This window comes from Peromyscus leucopus, chromosome 19, assembly GCF_004664715.2.
Source record: "Peromyscus leucopus breed LL Stock chromosome 19, UCI_PerLeu_2.1, whole genome shotgun sequence".
Taxonomy (NCBI): domain Eukaryota; kingdom Metazoa; phylum Chordata; class Mammalia; order Rodentia; family Cricetidae; genus Peromyscus; species Peromyscus leucopus.
In genome coordinates this window covers 62,841,797-62,860,979 of record NC_051079.1, presented here as the reverse complement: position 1 = coordinate 62,860,979, position 19,183 = coordinate 62,841,797, and the positions used below count along the sequence as shown (strand labels likewise).

At 43.7% G+C, this 19,183-nt stretch overlaps 1 protein-coding gene across 2 annotated transcripts in view; it reads right to left on the bottom strand.

Moving 5' to 3' along the window:
• Dym (dymeclin) overlaps positions 1-19,183 on the bottom strand; it is a 295,335-nt gene that overhangs the window by 51,890 nt on the left and 224,262 nt on the right. For both annotated transcript variants that reach the window (XM_028871947.2, XM_028871945.2), the window contains one exon: positions 17,112-17,294. In XM_028871947.2, coding sequence (XP_028727780.1) covers positions 17,112-17,294 — 183 coding nt within the window. The remainder of the gene's footprint in view (positions 1-17,111; positions 17,295-19,183) is intronic.

Here is a 19,183-nt window from a genome sequence, read left to right as displayed (position 1 = left end):
AAGGTGTTGTGCTGGAGGGGTGACTTCTGGTCTCCACATGTGTGCAGACACACACGTGTGCACCTGCACACAGCAACATAATCACACGTACCAAAACAAAACCCAAACCAACTGAAAGGGGAGCAGGGGATGTAGCTTAGTGTTAGAATGCTCGGTAGCTTGTGGATTCACTCTTGAGTTCTGCAGAACCCACGCCAACCAACCAGTCCAACACATCACAGAGAATGTCATGGCCATTTTCCAGAAATTATTATTAAAAGCACAATGTTACAGATCAGGAAGACTGCTGACCCCTAAGATATACAAAATGGTTTAAAAAAAATATTGTCAATTTCATGTGACTTAACCTAATACTCATGCATAAATTAATTTCTTTGGCCAAAAATACTTGAAGAGTAGGAACATGTGTTAAAAACATTCTAAGAAATACAAAAATAAAATCAAAACCAAAACCAAAATCCAATGAACTAGTTTATGACTAAAACTCAGAATGGATACATTAGGCTTATATTTTTGACTATTTACTAAAAGCTGGGGTTTTGCCATTGGATAATATTCAGCATACAGTGTAGATACAGAAGACACTGAATGGCTCTTAAATGTGACAGGCCATCAGAGGTGGTCACAAAGCCTCCTGACACCAACCCTGGGCCTGCTCAGAGACCACCAGACTGATGTCCCGGATGCTTCTGACAGTCAGCCAGAATCTAGGCCAGAGGTCTTTAAACTTTTCTGACCGAATATGCCTACACGTTAAAAAGAAGTATGTACTTGTAATATGTTCTATTTATTTATAAGTCATGCAACATACTGCAGTATTAATTTTAAAAGGGGATTTAAAATCATTTTTATGCATATGAGTGTGCATGTCTGATGCCCAAGGCAGTCAGAAGAAGGTATCAGATTCCTTGGAACTGGTGTAACAGGTGGTTGTGAGCTGCCAGTGCTGGGAACTAAACTCTGGTCCCCTGCAAGAGCAGCCAGTGCTCTTAACCACTGAGCAACCTCTCCAGCCCAGCATTAATGTTTTATATATCATAAACTGAGCATAAAAAGACAGGAATGGACTGTCAGGGTGGCTCAGTGAATAACAGTGCTTACTGTTAAGCCTGATGACCTACTCTCTGGAACCCATGTTGTGGAAGGAGAGAATGGACTCCCACAGGCTGTCCTCTGATCTTTATACATGTGCTGCGGCATGCCCACCCATATATACACATATATACACACACACATGTCTATATACACACACGTATATATTTATATACATGTATAAATATAACACAAAAGGAAATGAACAAGAGTGAGGTAAAGACAAAATGAACTCGATTTTAAAGAATTACTTGGTGTGGTGACTCAAAAGAATTTTGGTACTTATTAAACTATTATTGAAAAACCTGAATTACTGGATATCATAATTTCTGCTAATCACAAAGGCTTCACATCAATAGCAAACAAAATATAATTCCTAGAAAGACACTTTTTATGTTAATTTTATCTATCAATCTTTCTGTCTATCTATCTGTCTGTCTGTCTACATCTAACTTGGGACAGGGTCTCTCTCTATAACCTTGGCTGTCCTAGAACTCACTCTGTAGACCAGGCTGGCCTTGAACTCACAGAAAACCGCCTGCCTCTGCCCCTGAGTGCTGGGATTAAAGGTGTGCGCTGTCACAGCTGGCAGGCACATTACTGACTCTAGAGAACCAAACAGAAACCTCCCTAGCCAGGCTGATGGGCCACTGCCTGAGAGACTGCTGGGAGCCTCACTCCTTCCATCTCCTGAGGAGAAGAGGGTGCTGGCTTTGCATTGTCCTTTGTCACACATGCGGATCTGATTGCTTTTCTTTCAACACAATACAATACCTGGGGGGATAAATAGGACTTTCTCAAAGATTGTTGACTTGAATTCAGATCCTATAGGAACACAACAGCTTTTCTTTTTCTTTCTTTCCCTTCCCTTCCCTTCCCTTCCCTTCCCTTCCCTTCCCTTCCCTTCCCTTCCCTTCGCTTCCCTTCCCTCCCTCCCTCCCTTCGCCTTCTCTTTTGTGGCGGAATCCACGTTTTGCATATGCTAGGCAAGAGGTCTACACTGACGGATACCCCCAGCCACTAGAACACAATGTAACACAGTGTGAGGGAGCCAGAGGGGAGCGCGCCTGCCAAACCTGCATCCCAGCACCTCCTTCGTCCCTCAGAGTACCTGGAGTTTGGTGGTTCACCCTGTGGCAGTGTCAGAGCCGATACTGTACAGGAAGGGGTCTACTGCCAAGTCACAACCGCAGCACTGTGGGAAAATGCAACCTCTTTTACATGAACAAGGGAGGCTCCAGTGGCCCTGTCCCAGGATCTCGAGGGACACCAGTGCAACTTGTGGGGGGTTGCTGATCAAGACAGCAAAACCCTCACAATCAAAGCCAAGTGGAACCCACAGCACTCGCATGCTTAGAGACACGACAGGCCAACAAAAGCATGAGTATTCATACATCATTTCACCAAAGAACAAAGTGATGTGATGACAGGCCTGTTTTGTTCACTCTGTGGCCTACATTGACTTGCCTCTAAGCCATGAAAGAATTCTTCTGTCACCAGGAGAATGGCAGGGTGGCCATGTGGCTGCAGTTCTAAGTAAATTTCATTCATTTATTTATTACATAGTTTTAAAAACTGTCTCATTTGTACGTTTAAAGTTGAAATTCTAATGTCTTTGCATTCAGAATGTCACTATTTTAGAAAATGATAAAAGGGGGGCTGGTTCAGTAGTTAAGAGCACTAGCTGCTCTTCCAGAGGAGCTGGGTTCAATTCCCAGTACCTATATGGCAGCTCACAACTGTCTGTAACTCCAGTTTCAGGGTATCCAATACCCTCATGCAAGAATACATGCAGGCAAAATACCAATGCACATAAAATAAATAAATCTTAAAAAAAAACAGTACTTAAAAAATGATAAAAGAACTACTTCTAGAAGAGAAGTATACTTTCTACATCAGGAGGGAAGGAAGTGAACTGTTACTAGGTCTTTATCCTGGAGCATGCATTATTTCCATGCTGTTTATTTCATGTCCACAGTGATTCTACAAGACTGATAAAATCTCTTCCTACAGATGAGTAAATGAGATAAGAGAAAGATGATCGGATGAGAGTGTCGGGAGCAGCTGGAGCTTAGATGCTCCCGAGTTTCCACTAATCCTCAGGCAACAAATGGAGCCTAGGTTTCAGTCTTGGAGGTCTCTGATGCCCTGCCCTAGTGCTAGGGATCAAACACAGGGCTCTTTGCATGTTAGGCAAGTGCTCTACCACCAAGTATGCTTTCAAAACAAAACAATTCGACCAACCGACCGACCGACCAACCGACTGACCGATCTACTGAAAACAAGGGTCTTGTTATGCAGCCGAAACTGGTCTAGAACTTGCAATCCTCTTGTCTCAGCTTCTGAGTGCTGGGATTACAGATATGTGCTGGTATGCCCAGATAAGCTTAGTGCTTAAAATAAGAAATACTAAAGATGAAAGATATAATGTAGTTTGTTGAGCCAAAAATTTCCAACAAAATCAGAATTCAATACTAGCAAAGCTTAAAAATAATTCAAAGAACTTGTGTTTTCTACTAGCTGTTTAGAATTTGAATATTACTACAGTGATGATGTCTATAATGTAGCATGGTTTCTATCAACCCACACAACGACTAAAAATTGTGATATTTTGTTTGTGCTCTAACAAATAAAGCTTGCCTGGAGATCAGAGTGCAGAGCTAGCTACTAGTTAACCATAGAGGCCAGGCAGTGGTGGCACATACCTTTAATACCAGCACTAGGGAGGAAGAAACAAGAAGTGATCTGTCTGAGCGGAGAGAGGACTATAATGCAGGCAGAGACAAGAGTTTGGCAGGCCCCTTTTTCAGGCTGAGGAGTTGGCAAGGTAAAAGGTAGCTGTGGTTTGTTCCTTTGTCTTTCTTATCTTTCAGTATTTACCACTCTATCTCTGTGCTTTTATTATTAAGACCAGTTAGGATTCGTGCTACAAAAAATCCTATCTAACTACCTGCTGTGAAGCAGTGAACAGCCTTACAACACAGGTTTACAGATATGAGCAGCTTTCCCAGGGTAGGTGAGGTGAAAGGAGCCAGTATGCACTAGCCGGGCAAACATTCTTCCTTGCAAAATAGCCACTCTCCCAAGAATCAAAAGAGAAGTGCTAGTTTTTTTTTTTTTAAATTTTATTTTTATTATGTTTAATATGTGTATGTGTCTGTACAGAAGTATGTGCACACAAAAGAGGCCTGAGCCTCCTGGAGCTGTTGTTATGAGCACTGCCTGACATCTGTGCTGGGAACAGAACTTGTGTGGTGATATTTTATCAGTGTACCCCAATAAAGCTTATCTGGAGATCAGAGGACAAAGCCAGCTACTATTTTAAACACAGAAGTTGGGCAATGGTAGCACATGCCTTTAATCCCAGCATTCCATTCATCTGGATCTCTGTGAGTTCAAGGCCACACTGGGAACAGAGCCAGGCGTGGTGGCTCAGGCCTTTAATTCCCAGCACTAGTTAACCATAGAGGTCTGGAGGTCTGTACAGACAGACAGGAAGTGAGAGAGCTGGGCGGAAAGAGGAAAGTGGTGTAGCTGGGCGGAGAGAGGGAGTAAGAAGGTAGAACACAAAAAGGCATATAGATGGGTATACAGGAAGTAGCTCTCTCTTTGGCTGAGGATTTCCTAGCAGTAAGAACATGGCTGGCTTTTTCTGCTTCTCTGATCTCTCAATTTTCACCCCAATACCTGACCCTGGGTTTTTTGTTTGTTTGTTGCTTTTTTTTTTTTTTTTATTAAGACTGTTTAGCAATTTGTCTTACAAACTTGGGTCCTCTAGAAGAGTCATTGAGGCAGGGTCTCACTATACAGCTCTGACTGTCCTGGAACTCACCATGCAGACCAGACTGTCTTCAAACTCAGAGATCCTCCTGCCTCTGTCTTCTGAATACTGGGATTAAAGGAATAGGCCACATATGGCTTGTTTTGTTTTTTAAAGGCACTAATAAACATGTTTTAGAAAGCAAAAAATGATGTATTTCCTCACCATTTGTTTGGTTTTCCCCCAAGCATTTTTTTTTGGGGGGGGGGGATAGGGGAGGATGACAGGACTCACTGTGCAGCCTTGGCTGGCCTGCTTGCCTCTGCCTCCTGAATGCTGCAACTAGAGGCATGTACTTTTGTTTGTTTATTTATTTATTTATTTATTTATTTATTTATTTATTTATTTATTTATTTATCCATCCAAGACAGGGTTTCCGCCTGCCTGAGTGCTGGGATTAGAGCTGTGTTTGTTTTAATCAACATATATTTTGACAGCCTACTCAATGTCAGATCTTGCTTTCTGCTTTCAGTAAAGATGGTGTACACTGGGCAGGTAAGAGACGAGAGTGTATGGGAGCAGAGACCAAGAGTGCTCAAAATGATGTCTACATCTGGGATGTATACCAGCAGTGTGATTTGTAGGATGCTCAACTGCTCTCAAATGCTCATCATGCAGTGGTGTAGCGAACACACTTGCTGACAAACAGCTTGGCTTTAAATCTTAGCTCTCTACGAAGTCTTGGCAAGTTATTTCATTTCTTCATGCTCAGTGTCTCGATCTGTAAGTGATGTAAAATACAGTGCCTGCCTGATGGTCGGCTGAGAGAATTAGGTTATCTGGAGAGGGACAAGTCCTTACATACAGTGAGTGCTCACAGGATGTCACCATTAGTCTATATTAGTGCTTTAATCACCTTTGTGACAAAAATTAGCTCTTACAAATCATATCTATGTGCAGTGTAGAGTCGGGACCTAGAGCACCAAGGAAGGAAGCACACTGATTGGCTAAATGCAGCAGTGGTGGTCCTGTGCTTAGGTTTCACTTAACAGACTAATATCACGCTTTATCATTATTGATTCCTACGCTGTAGATGAAGGGACCTTGTCAAAGGTCATCTTACTTAAAGAAGCAGTACAATATGAAGCCTGAAGCAAATTCCAGGAAAGTTTCCCACATTAAAACCAGCATCATTATCATGAGCTTAATACACTGCTAATGCCAACTGAAACTTTTTTAATTTTCACATGGATTTGCATAAAAATCTTCTCTTTCAAAATACAGATGAGTTTCATTATTTTCAGAAAAATTAGAAGTTAGTCCTAGATTCAGGCAATTTTCTTTAGTACTTATTTGAATAGTTTTTTTCTATCATAAAAATGTTTTAAAAAATGCTTTTCCTGAATCTAAGCCTGTTTTCTGTTTTTACAAATAAAGTTTTATTGAAATGCAGCCATGCTTATTGGTTTCTGTATTTCCTATGGTAGCTACTGAATTACAACCTCAGAGCTGAGTAGTTGTGATGAAACTGTAGCTCCTTTCCCTCAAAAACTTACTATTTGTCCACTTACAAAACAATTTATTAATCCCTTCTTTAGAAAACACATTATTATTATTTGTTTTGTTTTTTTTGGCACGGTTTCACCACATAGCCTTGCCTGGCCTGGAACCCAGAGATCTACCTGCCTCTGCCTTCCAAGTGCTGGGGTTAAAGGTGTGTACCACAACACTTGGCTGAAAGCCAATTATACAGTGGATCAACATAACAAAAATCCTTCATGGTTTCTTTAACTTTACCACTTTGGGAACTCTTTTTTGGGGGGGAATATGTGTTGTTTGTGTGTGGAGTCCAGAGTCAATGTCAGGAGTCTTCCTTAATGGCTCTCCACTTTACTTTTTGAGACAAGGTCTCCCACTGAAGCTGCAACTTGCTGATTATATGCTAGACTGATTGGCCAGCAAAGCCCCAAGGATCCTCCTGCCTCTGTCTCCCCAGTGCTGGGATTTCAGGTGCAAGCCAGCACATCTGGCTTTTTTTTTTTTTTTTTTTTTTTTTTTTTGGTTTTTCGAGACAGGGTTTCTCTGTGTAGCTTTGTGCCTTTCCTGGAACTCACTCTGTAGTCCAGGCTAGCCTCGAACTCACAGAGATCTGCCTGCCTCTGCCTCCCGAGTGCTGGGATTAAAGGCATGTGCCACCACTGCCGGGCAACATCTGGCTTTTACATGGGTGCTAGGGAATCAAATTCAGCCACAACACTGCCATCGTCTCCCACTCTCCATTTCTTTTTGTAGAACCAAGTTTTTGCCAAGTATGGATTTTTGTTCAGATAAGTTCCTTGGGATTTCTTGCAGTGTATCTCTAATAGCAGTAGGCGTTCTCTGTCTGAAAGTATCTTCGTTATGGTCTAGATTCTAGGGATTGTGTCTATGGAGTGTAGATTATAGGTCACCAAGACTTCCCATCTCACTGTACAGTTTGTGACAAGGAGATGAGTCCTGTTACTTTCTGTCTTTCTCTATTCTAAATGCTTGTCGATACAATGCTTCTCTTTTCTCTAACTGCAGTTAAGTCTGTATTTTCTCCTTTCTTTACATTTTACATATTTAAATAGTGTGTGGGTGTTAAATGGACTTATCCTGCCTGGAGTTTTCTGAGAGTCTTGGATCTGTGCTTTGACAGCGCTCTCTCTCTCTCTCTCTCTCTCTCTCTCTCTCTCTCTCTCTCTCTCTCTAGTACAGGGTTTCTCTGTGTTGACCTGGCTGTCCCGGAACTCACTCTGTAGACCAGGCTGGCTTCGAACTCACAGAGATCCATCCACCTGCCTCTGCCCCTTGAGTGCTGGGATTAAAGGCATGTGACACCACCACCTGGCCCTTTTTATTTCTTTAGGCCTGCTCTTTCTCTTTTCCTTCTGAAACTAATTACATGTATGTTGGACCATTTGATGTCATCTTCCAGTTCTTGGATATTCCATTCTCATTTTCCACATTTTTCTTTGTGTTTGTTAGCATTATTTCTAGTGATCTATTTTTAAAAATCATATCCCCTATCCCTTGGCTACACCCAGGCCTATTGATGGCAATTCTTTGCCAAAGCAATCCATTTTATTTTCTTCCTTGTAGTGTCCATCTCTGGGTTTCTCTAGCTGTTTATACATGCTGTCATCTATTCTACCAAGCAAGGAGTCGGCAAACTTTTCCTATAAAGTTTGAGGGAGAAAGTACTGCAGGCTCTGAGTCACAGAGACGGCTCTATTATACGGTCTTCATTAAAACTAAAGCCGGGCGGTGGTGGCATACACCTCTGATCCCAGCACTTGGGAGGCAGAGGCAGGTGGATCTCTGTGAGTTCGAGGCCAGCCTGAACTACAGAGTGAGTTCCAGGAGAGCCAGGGCTACACAGAGAAACCCTGTCTCGAAAAACTGGGGGTCATGCTTTGTTGGCAGTCATCTTAGACATTTTAATGACATTAATCATACTTTAAGTGTTTGGTTGATAGTTTTAACATCTGGATCATCACTGAGTCTATTCTGTTGTTTCTTGATAATACTTTTTTGTGGATTTTTTTTTCATTGTGTTTGGTTGAGTACTAGATGAACTAATTTATTCAGAAGGTACACTGGATTGGAGACTGTTGTTGCTATGGCTCCTGTCGGTGGACCTCAGCATCTAGCGAGCCTTCTCTTTAGGACCTGCAGGTGTACAGGCTTTAACAGTCACCCTCCACCTTCTGGATATCCCTGATGTCTGAACTTAGTTCCTATCCATGTTGTTGATCCTTTCTCAGCACTGGATGGCTGTTGCTTATGACTCAAGAGAAGGCAGAAGGCAGTGGGTTCTGAGTTACCCTGGACCTGCTATTCTTTCTTTTCTTTTCTTTTCTTTTTTTCTAGAGACAGGGTTTCTTTGTGTAGCTTTGTACCTTTCCTGGAACTCACTTGGTAGCCCAGGCTGGCCTCGAACTCACAGAGATCCACCTGCCTCTGCCTCCCAAGTGCTGGGATTAAAGGCATTCGCCACCACCACCTGGCCCTGGCCCTGCTATTTTAAGACTAAGTGTTTAAGCAGGTTTATGTCTGGGGCTGGCTGGGACAGTTTCCCTCATCTTTTTCACTTTTTTTCCCCCATGGCAGCCAAATAATTCTATGGTGACAGACAGACACTTCTAATGGCAATTCTTAAAGGCGAATGCAGTGTCTTTACCCTTCCTCCCAAATAGGTGTTGTTTTCTTCCATTTTTCCTAGTAACCAAGTGTCCTAAGGGCAACAAAGTGTGGTACCCACAACAGTGTAAGATTTCTGTACCTCTGTGAGAAAAGGGACCAGCAGGGTCACAGGGACAAATACTAGTTCATGTCTGCAGCTCCTGGGGAAACTAGCATTTTCACTATAAAACATATTTGAGTATAAATTACCCATGTTTGGGGTCCTAAGTGTTTTGTTGTGTTATCTCAGGTTATTCTTATCCTCAGGCAAATTTTTAAATCGGACACTTGACTTCTCATTCACTTGCATGGTAGCGGTCTGCTCTTGTGTGTTGTGACACAGGGGCAATCCTGCGTGATCCAATCCTGGCATCTCTCCTAAATTTAGAGAAGGGTGGGGGAGTGGGCCTCTTCCTTCTTGGGATCGAGGTGTCCTGGCTGCCCTGTGACCTCAGCTCAGTGATGGACAAAACAAAAACACAAAACAAAAACCAAAACTAAACAAACAACTCCCCACACTACCACCACCACACCCCCCCCAAACAAACAAACAAACAAACAAACAAAAAACAAACAAACAAAACAAACCCCCTATGCCTTTCAATTTTTTTCCTTTGTTGTGTGGAAATTCTTTCAGTCTTCTATCAGGAAATTTAGTTTTTAGTAGTAAATTTATTGAGGTATAGTTTATCACGCAATTGAAGGACTCTGCTCATTTTAACTGAACAGTTGAATGAGTTGACAAATGAGTACCTATTACCTGGCCTCATCCATCTTCTCAACATATCTCCTCCTGTTCTTTCCCAGACAGTTATCCCTTACCTCATCTCACCCCTCCGGTTCTCAGCCTAGAACACTCTGCATCTAGGGAGCAATGGGGCTCACTATCTACCTCTTTCGAGTCTTGTTTCAAATGCACTTCAGGAAGGCAGTTCTCAGAGATATTTTAATGCACATCAGTAGCATGGTTACCAACAGTATTTCCCATTTTCACCACTACTGCGATACCGAATACAAACTGACTGGACTCTGTAGAGTGTGATCTTGAAGGAGAGGAAACAGTAAGAGATTCCTGCTTGTGTGCATGGGTAGAGCAGATGGTTCTCAGGGATAAAGAGGCAAATAAAGAGAAACTGACTGGGTGAGGAGGGAGGCATGCTGAGCAGGCACGGGCCTTATTATTACACCATCTGACCTTGACTTCTAGCCTACCATTTCTGTATTGGATGGCTGTGAGAAAACTGATCTTTCTAAACCTGTTTCATCATCTGTAAGTTGAGGATTAAATTGAATATACCTCAGAGATTTATTTTACAATGAAGATTAAGGTATGACATATAATGCTAGGCAAGCATATGATAAAAGCAAAAATGAAGAAGCAGAAGAGGAGAAAAGAAACAAATGGCTTAAATGCAAATTTACAACTAAATCTTCCAAAAGATGTGCTAGCTCAAAAGACCTACCGTCATCACATCTGTGACCACAGGGTTCCTGGCTCTGGGCTAGCACGTTGTCAGAAACACAAAGAAAACCTTGAGTACCACAGTGGACAGTACTGGGAATTAAACAGCATTTCCCCTCAAGAGATTGCAGGTATATATAATCATCCATCTAACTGCACGTACTGAAGAGACCACCTACAAACATTTTTATAATGCAATGATCTGGATAAACTTGGAAAATAAAGACTATTCTCTACCCTGCAGCTTGAAAAAGACACACTTAGAAACAAATGGAAGAGACTACTCCAGCATTGAAACATCCATTCTCAGGCCACACTTGTAGGTATCATCATACATCAAAGTGTCCCAAGCATAAAAGGCCACAATTGGCATTAGATTAATTTAGAAGGATAAAAGGGCAGAAAACACAGCATGCCATCAGTACAGCCACAGGGGATTCTCCTGGGAACCCTCTTTGTACCCAGGCAGGGTTTGAACTTGCCATCTTACTGCCTAAGCCTCTTGAGGAGCTGTGGCAAACGTGTGCCATGAGGTCCAGTGGGAAGTCCTTACAGTAGCTTCACGATAGTCTCTGTCCCTTCGGTATCAGCTCAGAGGTAAGAGACCAGACTACTGCGGGTGGATGCAGCAGCCACCCCAGCTTAGAAAACTTGTGCCCAAGAGAAACCAACACCGTGACAGTTTGAGCTTCTGGGTCCCCATAAAGGACACACTTTGTCATGAGATCTCTTACTTTTAAAAGCCCCAAACTATTGCTTCTCACTAGGTATTTAGAGTTCTTCCCAGTGTAGACTCGGCTTGCCAGTCAAATGTCATTCTATCACAGCTTTGTACTGTAGTGGGGTTGCCCGGTGGCACAGCTGTCAGCCCCCCTTCATCAGCTTTCCCGGGAACCGAGCTAGACGCAGCTTAGCACAATTTCCGATGCACGTTGAGAAAGGGTTTTGTTATCCCTTTAACTCACGGGCATCAGGATTCTTAAGTATAAGTGCTTCACTTCCAAAAAGAAACGGCAATGAATTTGTCAAATGAATTCTGCTCTACAAAGCTGTTTTCCCAGGGAAGAGCACTGTCCACCCAACAATCCAGTCCTTAACACTGCCCTAGGAGTGGCCTGTGCGGAGGAGGGGTGGGAACACCCGGGGTCTGCGTACCTTTTCCCGGGAGTCAGGATCAGGGCTGGGGCTGCATTCTCCCTCCCCCGGTGTTTGCATTCTTTTCTTACACCACAGCGTGCAGTTAACATAAAACCTGAAACTGTACAGCACAGTCTATAGTTTTCACCCATCTTTTTACAGAAGGCAGGGGCAACCTGTGATGGGTATCTCTGGGGTAATCATTTTTTTTCATGGTTTTATTAATACTAATACCCCTCAATTTAAAGAGTAGTTAATGGGGATGAGATATGGCTCAGTGGCTTTGGCGGCTTCCAACTGTGACTCCAGGGGATGCGACCTGCTCTTCTGGCCTCCTTGAGCATAGCATACATGTGGTACACATACACACATGTAGGCAAAACAGCCATACACATTAAAAAAAAATCCAAGTAGGAGTTTATGAAAATTAAATCCAATGTTATAAGAAGGAAGATTTGGAACCAGAAAAAATAGTTTTGTGCTCCCAAGCAAGGGGATCAAACCCAAGGTTTCCTGTGAGTTAAACAGATACTGCCTAACTCTGTACTATCCCTCTGCTCACTAGAAAAGAAATAACTGAGATGTAACTGGAGGAGGTTCTCATATATGCAAATATCAACAAATCTACCTGGAGCACTAGTTCATAATGGCGAGGATTAAAGAACTGCCTAAAATGTCAAGTCTCAGTTGAGGAAATAAACATTTGTACTGGGCTTTTATATTATGGCTGCAGTGGGGGTAACTAGAAAATGTCCAATGCTGGTGTACACACTCGTGTGATGCACAAGCTGGTGTACACACTTGTGTGATGCACAAGCTGGTGTAACACTCGTATGGTACACAAGTTTCGGAAAAGGAGGAGGAGATGCAGCCCGATGTTTTGCTCTAGTTGCAACCCTGAGAGACACAAGAAAGCATTGATTAAACTACCAGCAAGGCGTTTTTCTTCCTCCCCTCTTACCCATCTCCAGGGTCTTCTAATGTTTCTGAGGCTGGCTTTGAACTCAGATACTTCTGCTTCAGCCTCCTGACTGCTGTGATCAGTGGTTTGTACCACTCCATCAAGAAGCAATTTATTTATTTTTTTAAATTTCTCTTTGTCGGTGGCTTTGTGGGGCAGGTCAGTGGCTTTGTCAGGCTACAGCACTCTCCACTGGAGTTCCATTCACAGACCATTCTGAGGACCCCAGAGCACTCAGCCGCTGTCACGTGCTGTGCAGGAAGAGACTGGAATGGAAGGAGTTGAGGCCCAAGGCTGGCTGTAGTTCAGTGCTCACCAATCTCCACCAGACTACTGGAGTGGGAACACAAGTCTACTTTGATAAACTGCCTTATGAGGATGGATAGAGAAAGTATGAAACATCAGAAGCCTGACCAGAAACTATGCACATATTCAGGTATCACACACAAAGCCAAGAGGCATTTAGAAGTCATTCCCTACTCCTACCCCAACTTGGAGCAACCTCCTCCTAACTCAGTCTTTGAAACCCTGCAGACAGCTTGTGGAGCCCTGGAGGGAGCCTGACGGTTCTCACCCGAGAACAATGGTTAGGCTGAGAAATAAGGTCTGATGATATTGATGTGAGGAGGTTCCCAAGAACAAGACTCACAGAGAAATAGCAGGGGAGAAATAACTCCCCCCAATTTGACACCAATGAACATCAATCTTTAGTCTGAAAGTGACTGATGACAACCAAGGTACAGAAAATCAAGACATTGCACAAGGAAAGGATGGGGAGACCAGAAATCTGAGGGAGGAACGGAAGAACAAAACATTTTCAGGGCTGCAGAGATGGCTCAGTGGGTGAGAATCTGAGTCTGGAGTCACAGAAGACAAATGAAGCTGGACCTGGTAGTGCACGTCTGTAATCGCAGTGTGTCTGCGGTGAGATGGCAGGCCGAGTCAGGGAGTCATGATACACAGCCATGAAAAAGAAACCCTGGGCAGGCCGAGTCAGGCAGCCATGACACACAGACGTGAAAAAGAATCCTTGGCTCAAACAAGGCAGAACCAACAGCTGAGATGCTGCCGACGGCACACACTGCCCTGCTCTCATACACACAACATACATACATGTACACAAACACATACATACAAAAGATAAAAATATTTCCATACATCAGAAATTGAAATACTTAAAAAATTGTATTTCAAGCTGGGCAGTGGTGGCGCACGCCTTTAATCCCAGCACTCGGGAGGCAGAGCCAGGCGGATCTCTGTGAGTTCGAGGCCAGCCTGAGCTACAGAGCGAGATCCAGGAACAGGCTCCAAAGCTATACAGAGAAATCCTGTCTCGGAAAATAAAAAACAAAAAACAAAAAATAAAAAAATTGTATTTCAAATATCTAGAAGTGAAAACTATGAGTGGTTTAAACTAAAGATATGATACATGTTGGAGAATATTTGATCACTATACACACAAGCCCCCCATTTTCATGTGTTTATATACATGTCTGCATGAGTGGGTGCACAAGCGTACATATGCATGTGAGAGCCTGAGGTTGTTAGGGGAACCATCCTTGATCACTGCCTTAGTTACCACTTTTCTATTGATTTGGTAAGACACCTTGGCCAGGCCAATTTATAAAGGAAAGTGTCTGATTTGGACCTTCCTTATGGTTTTAGGGGGTTGCAGTCCATGGCCTTCATGGCACGGACCATGGGAGCAGACCGGGAGGCAAGGCGCTAGAGCTTTTACCGTGAGCTCACATCTTGAGGCACAACCACAAAGCACAGGGGTGGAGGAGTGGGGGGACGGGACTGTCACTGGGAACGGTGCAGGTCTCTTTAAACCCCAAACCCTGTCCCCAGTGATACACTTCAAGAAGGCCACACCCCCTAGTCCTTCCCAAACAATTCTACCAACTGAGGACCAAGTACTCAAATACAGGACCCTATGGAGGCCGTTCTCCTTCAGACCACCGCATTTATGCCTGTTCACTGAGGCGCGGTCTCTGACTCAAACTCAGAGCTCATCAGTGAGGCTAATCTCTCTGGCTATCTGACTTTAGGGAGTCTCCTGTCTCTGACTTCCAAGACTGGAATCAGAGGTGGGCTGGCATACGCACAGGCTCTAGGGATCCAAACTCTCGCCTGGCCCATGCTTTCATCAGTAAGCCACATGCTCAGCTCATATATACATATATTGGCATACCACACTCCATCCTGTAAGCGCATTATTTATCAATGAAAAAGTGCTCACATTTCACCTTTCCCCCAGAAAACGACTGCGGTGTGTGTGCTCTGCCAGCAGCGGGGACAGTGAGTGGACGACGGCACAGGAAGCAGCTGGACCAAAGGAGCACAGGGAAGTAATTCCCAGCTGCTCAGAAACAGCCGCTTACAGTGGGAGCAGGGGTTTAGGGAAGGGAGGAGCAGAGTGCTGGCTGCTTGAGCATTTGGAGAGGAGTTTCTGGTCCTGTCAGGAAGTCTTGAGCTGTGTTAGTGACCGCACATCTGCGATATGTCACCAAGCAAGGCCTCAACCTGCAGCATAACTGTAGTACGAACAAGGAATAACTCACAGAGACCTGTCTCTGCCTCCCCAGTGCTGGGATTAAAGGCATGCACCATCACGCCCAGCCTGGCAAAAGATTTAAGTAGAGCTTCACGAAACAGGAAATTCGAATGTTGAATCTCCATGAAACTTGCCTATGCTCACTAGCAATCAAGGAATTACAAGGTAAAATTATAATGAGATGCCGTTACAGGATGGGTAAAACTAGGTGTAGAACCTCAGACCTGAACGGGCGGGGCCCTGTGGGAACCCCTGTGGTTTGATACACATCACCTGGCAACTCCACGGTGCGGGTCCCTAGCTGGCGGTGCTGTTCTGGGAGGTGCAGAGTCCTGAGGTGGTGGGCCGAGCTTTGCCAGGTTCTGCTCGGTCCTCAGTCCCTTCCTCTACTCTCTCTGCTGCCTATTTCCCGTGAGGTGCAGCCTCCTTTCCACAGGTTTCTGCTGTGATGGTGTCATCGAGGGTGAAGACTAAGGTCTGAAACCTCAGCAAGTGTGACTCAGCATGCATCTAACCCCTCTTATGTTGTCCCTCAGGCATGTCAGTCACAGGGACAGAGGGCTAACTAATAAAGAGGTAGATACGCACATGTGCACTCTTTGTGAAATTACATGTATCCATGCTTGGAGGACAATGTAACTATTAAATGTCTTCCCAAATGTAACCCACACGAGGGTACTCTGTGAATCATGCTAGCTACTTAAGAAACAGTTATGGACCCCAATGAATCAGAAATCACCAACATAGCAATAAAAAAACAAGCGAAACTGTTTTTGGAGAGAACAGGAAGTAGTCGGACACATAAAATGTTTACACATCCTATAGAGTGAAATTAAAACCGTGACGAGGCCGGGCGGTGGTGGCATGCCTTTAATCCCAGCACTGGGGAGGCAGAGGTCAGGCCAGCCTGGGCTACAAGCGAGTTCCAGGGCTACACAGAGCAACTCTGTCTCGAAAGACAAACAAACCAACAAGATGAAGTATCCATTTTTGCTATAAAAAATGACAAATAGTAGCAATTGTCATGTTCCAAGTTACGAAAGCACAGAGTATCCCATGGGTCACCGGTGGAAACACATGACAATACACAGATGTACAAACTGTATCATTTTTCTGGAAAGCAATTTGGCAGCCTGTACTGAATCTTGAAAATAGATAGACATCCTCTGATGGTGAGAATCAGTAAAATTCCATTTTTAAAACGCTACCCAAAATAAGCCAGGCATGATGGCATACACCTGTCACCCAGATCTTAAGAGGTGGATGGAGACAGGGGGATCATAGCAAGTCTCAACTATGCAGGGAGTTTGAGGCCATCCTGTCTCAAAAAAACTAACAAACAAAAAGACAAAAATTGTAATTTTAAGTGTGAGATGATTATTTACAAGTTGTTCATTAATTACAAATTGATAAGGAAAACTGGAAATGATAAAAATGAACAATGTAATAAAAGTTAAATATATTTTAGGACATCTACAATATAGGCCGGGCAGCTATTAAACCTGGAGATATTAGAAGGATCGATAACGTTATAGAAAATGTTAATAAATATTCAGTAAGAATATAGTATTGTATTAAGGAAATCATGAACTCAATTCTGTTAAGCATGGGCATTTAACACACGTGCAGAGAGAATATGACTGGTAGAGGAAAACAGATGGAACAAACTGTTAGGGCAAAGCCCGTGTAAATACGGTCCACGTCCAAAGGGAGTCACTGCCGGTGGATCGTTCTTACCACAGTTCGCTAAACTGAACTTTCTCACCTTTACTACTTAAAAAAGAATCATGACGGGTGTGGTGCCATGCCTATAAATCCCAGTGCTTCGGAGGATGGGGGCAAGAGGATCATGAGTTTGAGGACAACCCGGGCTATTCAGTGGATCAAAAAAGAACAATAAAAATAACAGAGACTGAATGCCCCCACGTACACTTACCAGATCAATATTTTGCATTATGTCTTGAAATGAAGGATGAGTTCGGAATTGCTCAAAGAGGTCCCGTTTGTAGAGCAAGGCATATACCAAGTTTGGGTTGTGGTGAAGAGAATTTGTCAGGCAGGAGTTGATGATCTCCAACATCATTCGGATCACTTCTTCAATGACACTGAGGTCCTGTGCCTTAGGAAGAAAGGAAACGCCAAGAGGGAGTCAGTGTTGGTTCCCCGTGTGACCACTGACAATTTTAACAGCACTGGAAAGACTATGCAGGAACGCCCTTCAAGATTTTGTCAAGAATTTCAGAATTAGGTTCATCAGTTACTAAAAGATGGGAGTTAAAATTGTTTAAGCTCGGTATGGGATAATTGGAATTCCAGATAAGAAATTAAATACAAGCCAATCTAGAGGAAAATCTGCAGTCTACTTAGCTCCCACCTTGAGATCCTTATTGTATAAATCATTAGACTGCCACATCGCAGCCCAGTGCTGAAGCCTGACCTGCTCCCAGGAAAGGACTTCCATCAGGGCCCGACCTTAGTGTTCTGCCCTGCCATCGCGGCTTTGTATTACAGATACATGGCCTGTGCTTTTGTCCGTTTCCTCAGAGTTCACAGTTGGGATGGTTCGTCTTCACTGTCACTTTGACTGGATTGGGAACCACCCAGGAGACACGTCAACATACGTCTTTGAAGGAGTTTCCAGAGGTTTAACTGAGCTTTATCCCTGCATGTGGGTGGCAGAGTCCCATGCCCTGGGGCCCGGGATTGAGTAAAAAGGGAAAAGGAGAAAGATAAGCTGAGTCCCAGCTTTCTCTGCTCCCCATCTGAGCTACAATGGACTGACCCCCGATGCTCGGCCACCCTGCTTCCCCACAGAGGACTGTGCTCCTCTCAACTGTGAGTCACAACAGACTCTTCTTTCCTTAGATTCTTTTTTTTTGGAGGGGGAGGGAGGAGAAAGTTGTGCAGAAGTTTGAGATGAAAATAATAACTAAGTCTTTTGAATCTGCGGAATGACTCTAAGAGAGCAAAACTCAAGGGAAGCAACCAGCAAGGCTCTAGCTGAGCCGCCTCCCAGCTCCCTCCCAGCAGGGAGGCTCTGAGGCTGTTACCTTCTCTGAGGCTCTCCTGTGCTGTGCCACCAACCACTGAACTCCCAGACGCCCGTGCCCAACAGTTGGCCAATCTGTTCCCTTCCAAAAATGCTTGTTCTGTTTGGGGTGCATTGAGAAATACTGACCTCATTTTGGGCACAGCTATGTATTTTAAATGCCTTCGTGTTATAAGCCTCTCTAAGTCTGTGTTTTCAGAACAAAGGGGGAAGCAGCCTCCAACTTCATAAGTGATGAAGGATAACATTTGTCAGAAGGTCCTTTCAGCTGTTCTGCCCTCCTACTTAGAAGAGGAATGAGTTTCAGAATTTTCTTTTTTGGTTTTTCAAGACAGGGTTTCTCTGTGTAGTTTTGGTGCCTGTCCTGGATCTCGATCTGTAGACCACGTTGGCCTCAAACTCACAGAGAACCGCTTGGCTCTGCCTCCCAAGTGCTGGGATTAAAGGCGTGCGCCACCAATGCCCAGCTCGAGTTTCAGAATTTTCTGAGGTCATTTTAGAAAAACTTAGCCTGAGATGGTGGTGGTGGCACACACCTTTAACCCCAGCACTCAGGAGGCAGAGGCAGTTGGATCTCTATGAGTTCCAGGCCAGACTGGTCTATGGAGTGAGTTCCAGGACAGCCAGGGCTACATAGACATGTGTCATGAAAAAAAAAAAAATCCAAACCCAAACCCAACCCCCCCAAAACTCCAAACATACCCACCTACCCCCTCAAAAAGAAAAAAAAAAACCCAGTCTGATAGTTAATTATTTCAGAAGCATGTCAAGATGCTAGATTATTTCTGAATTTTATGGTAATGAATATTTTACACATCAATTTAGTTCAGTGTAAGTTCTGATATATTTAATTCACATTTCCATTCTATGTGCCAATAGCTTAGTTTATTCCCAATGTTTAAGTAATTTGCTGAAACAATCAGGACTTGTTCACTTAAACTCAAGCTAAAACACAAGTC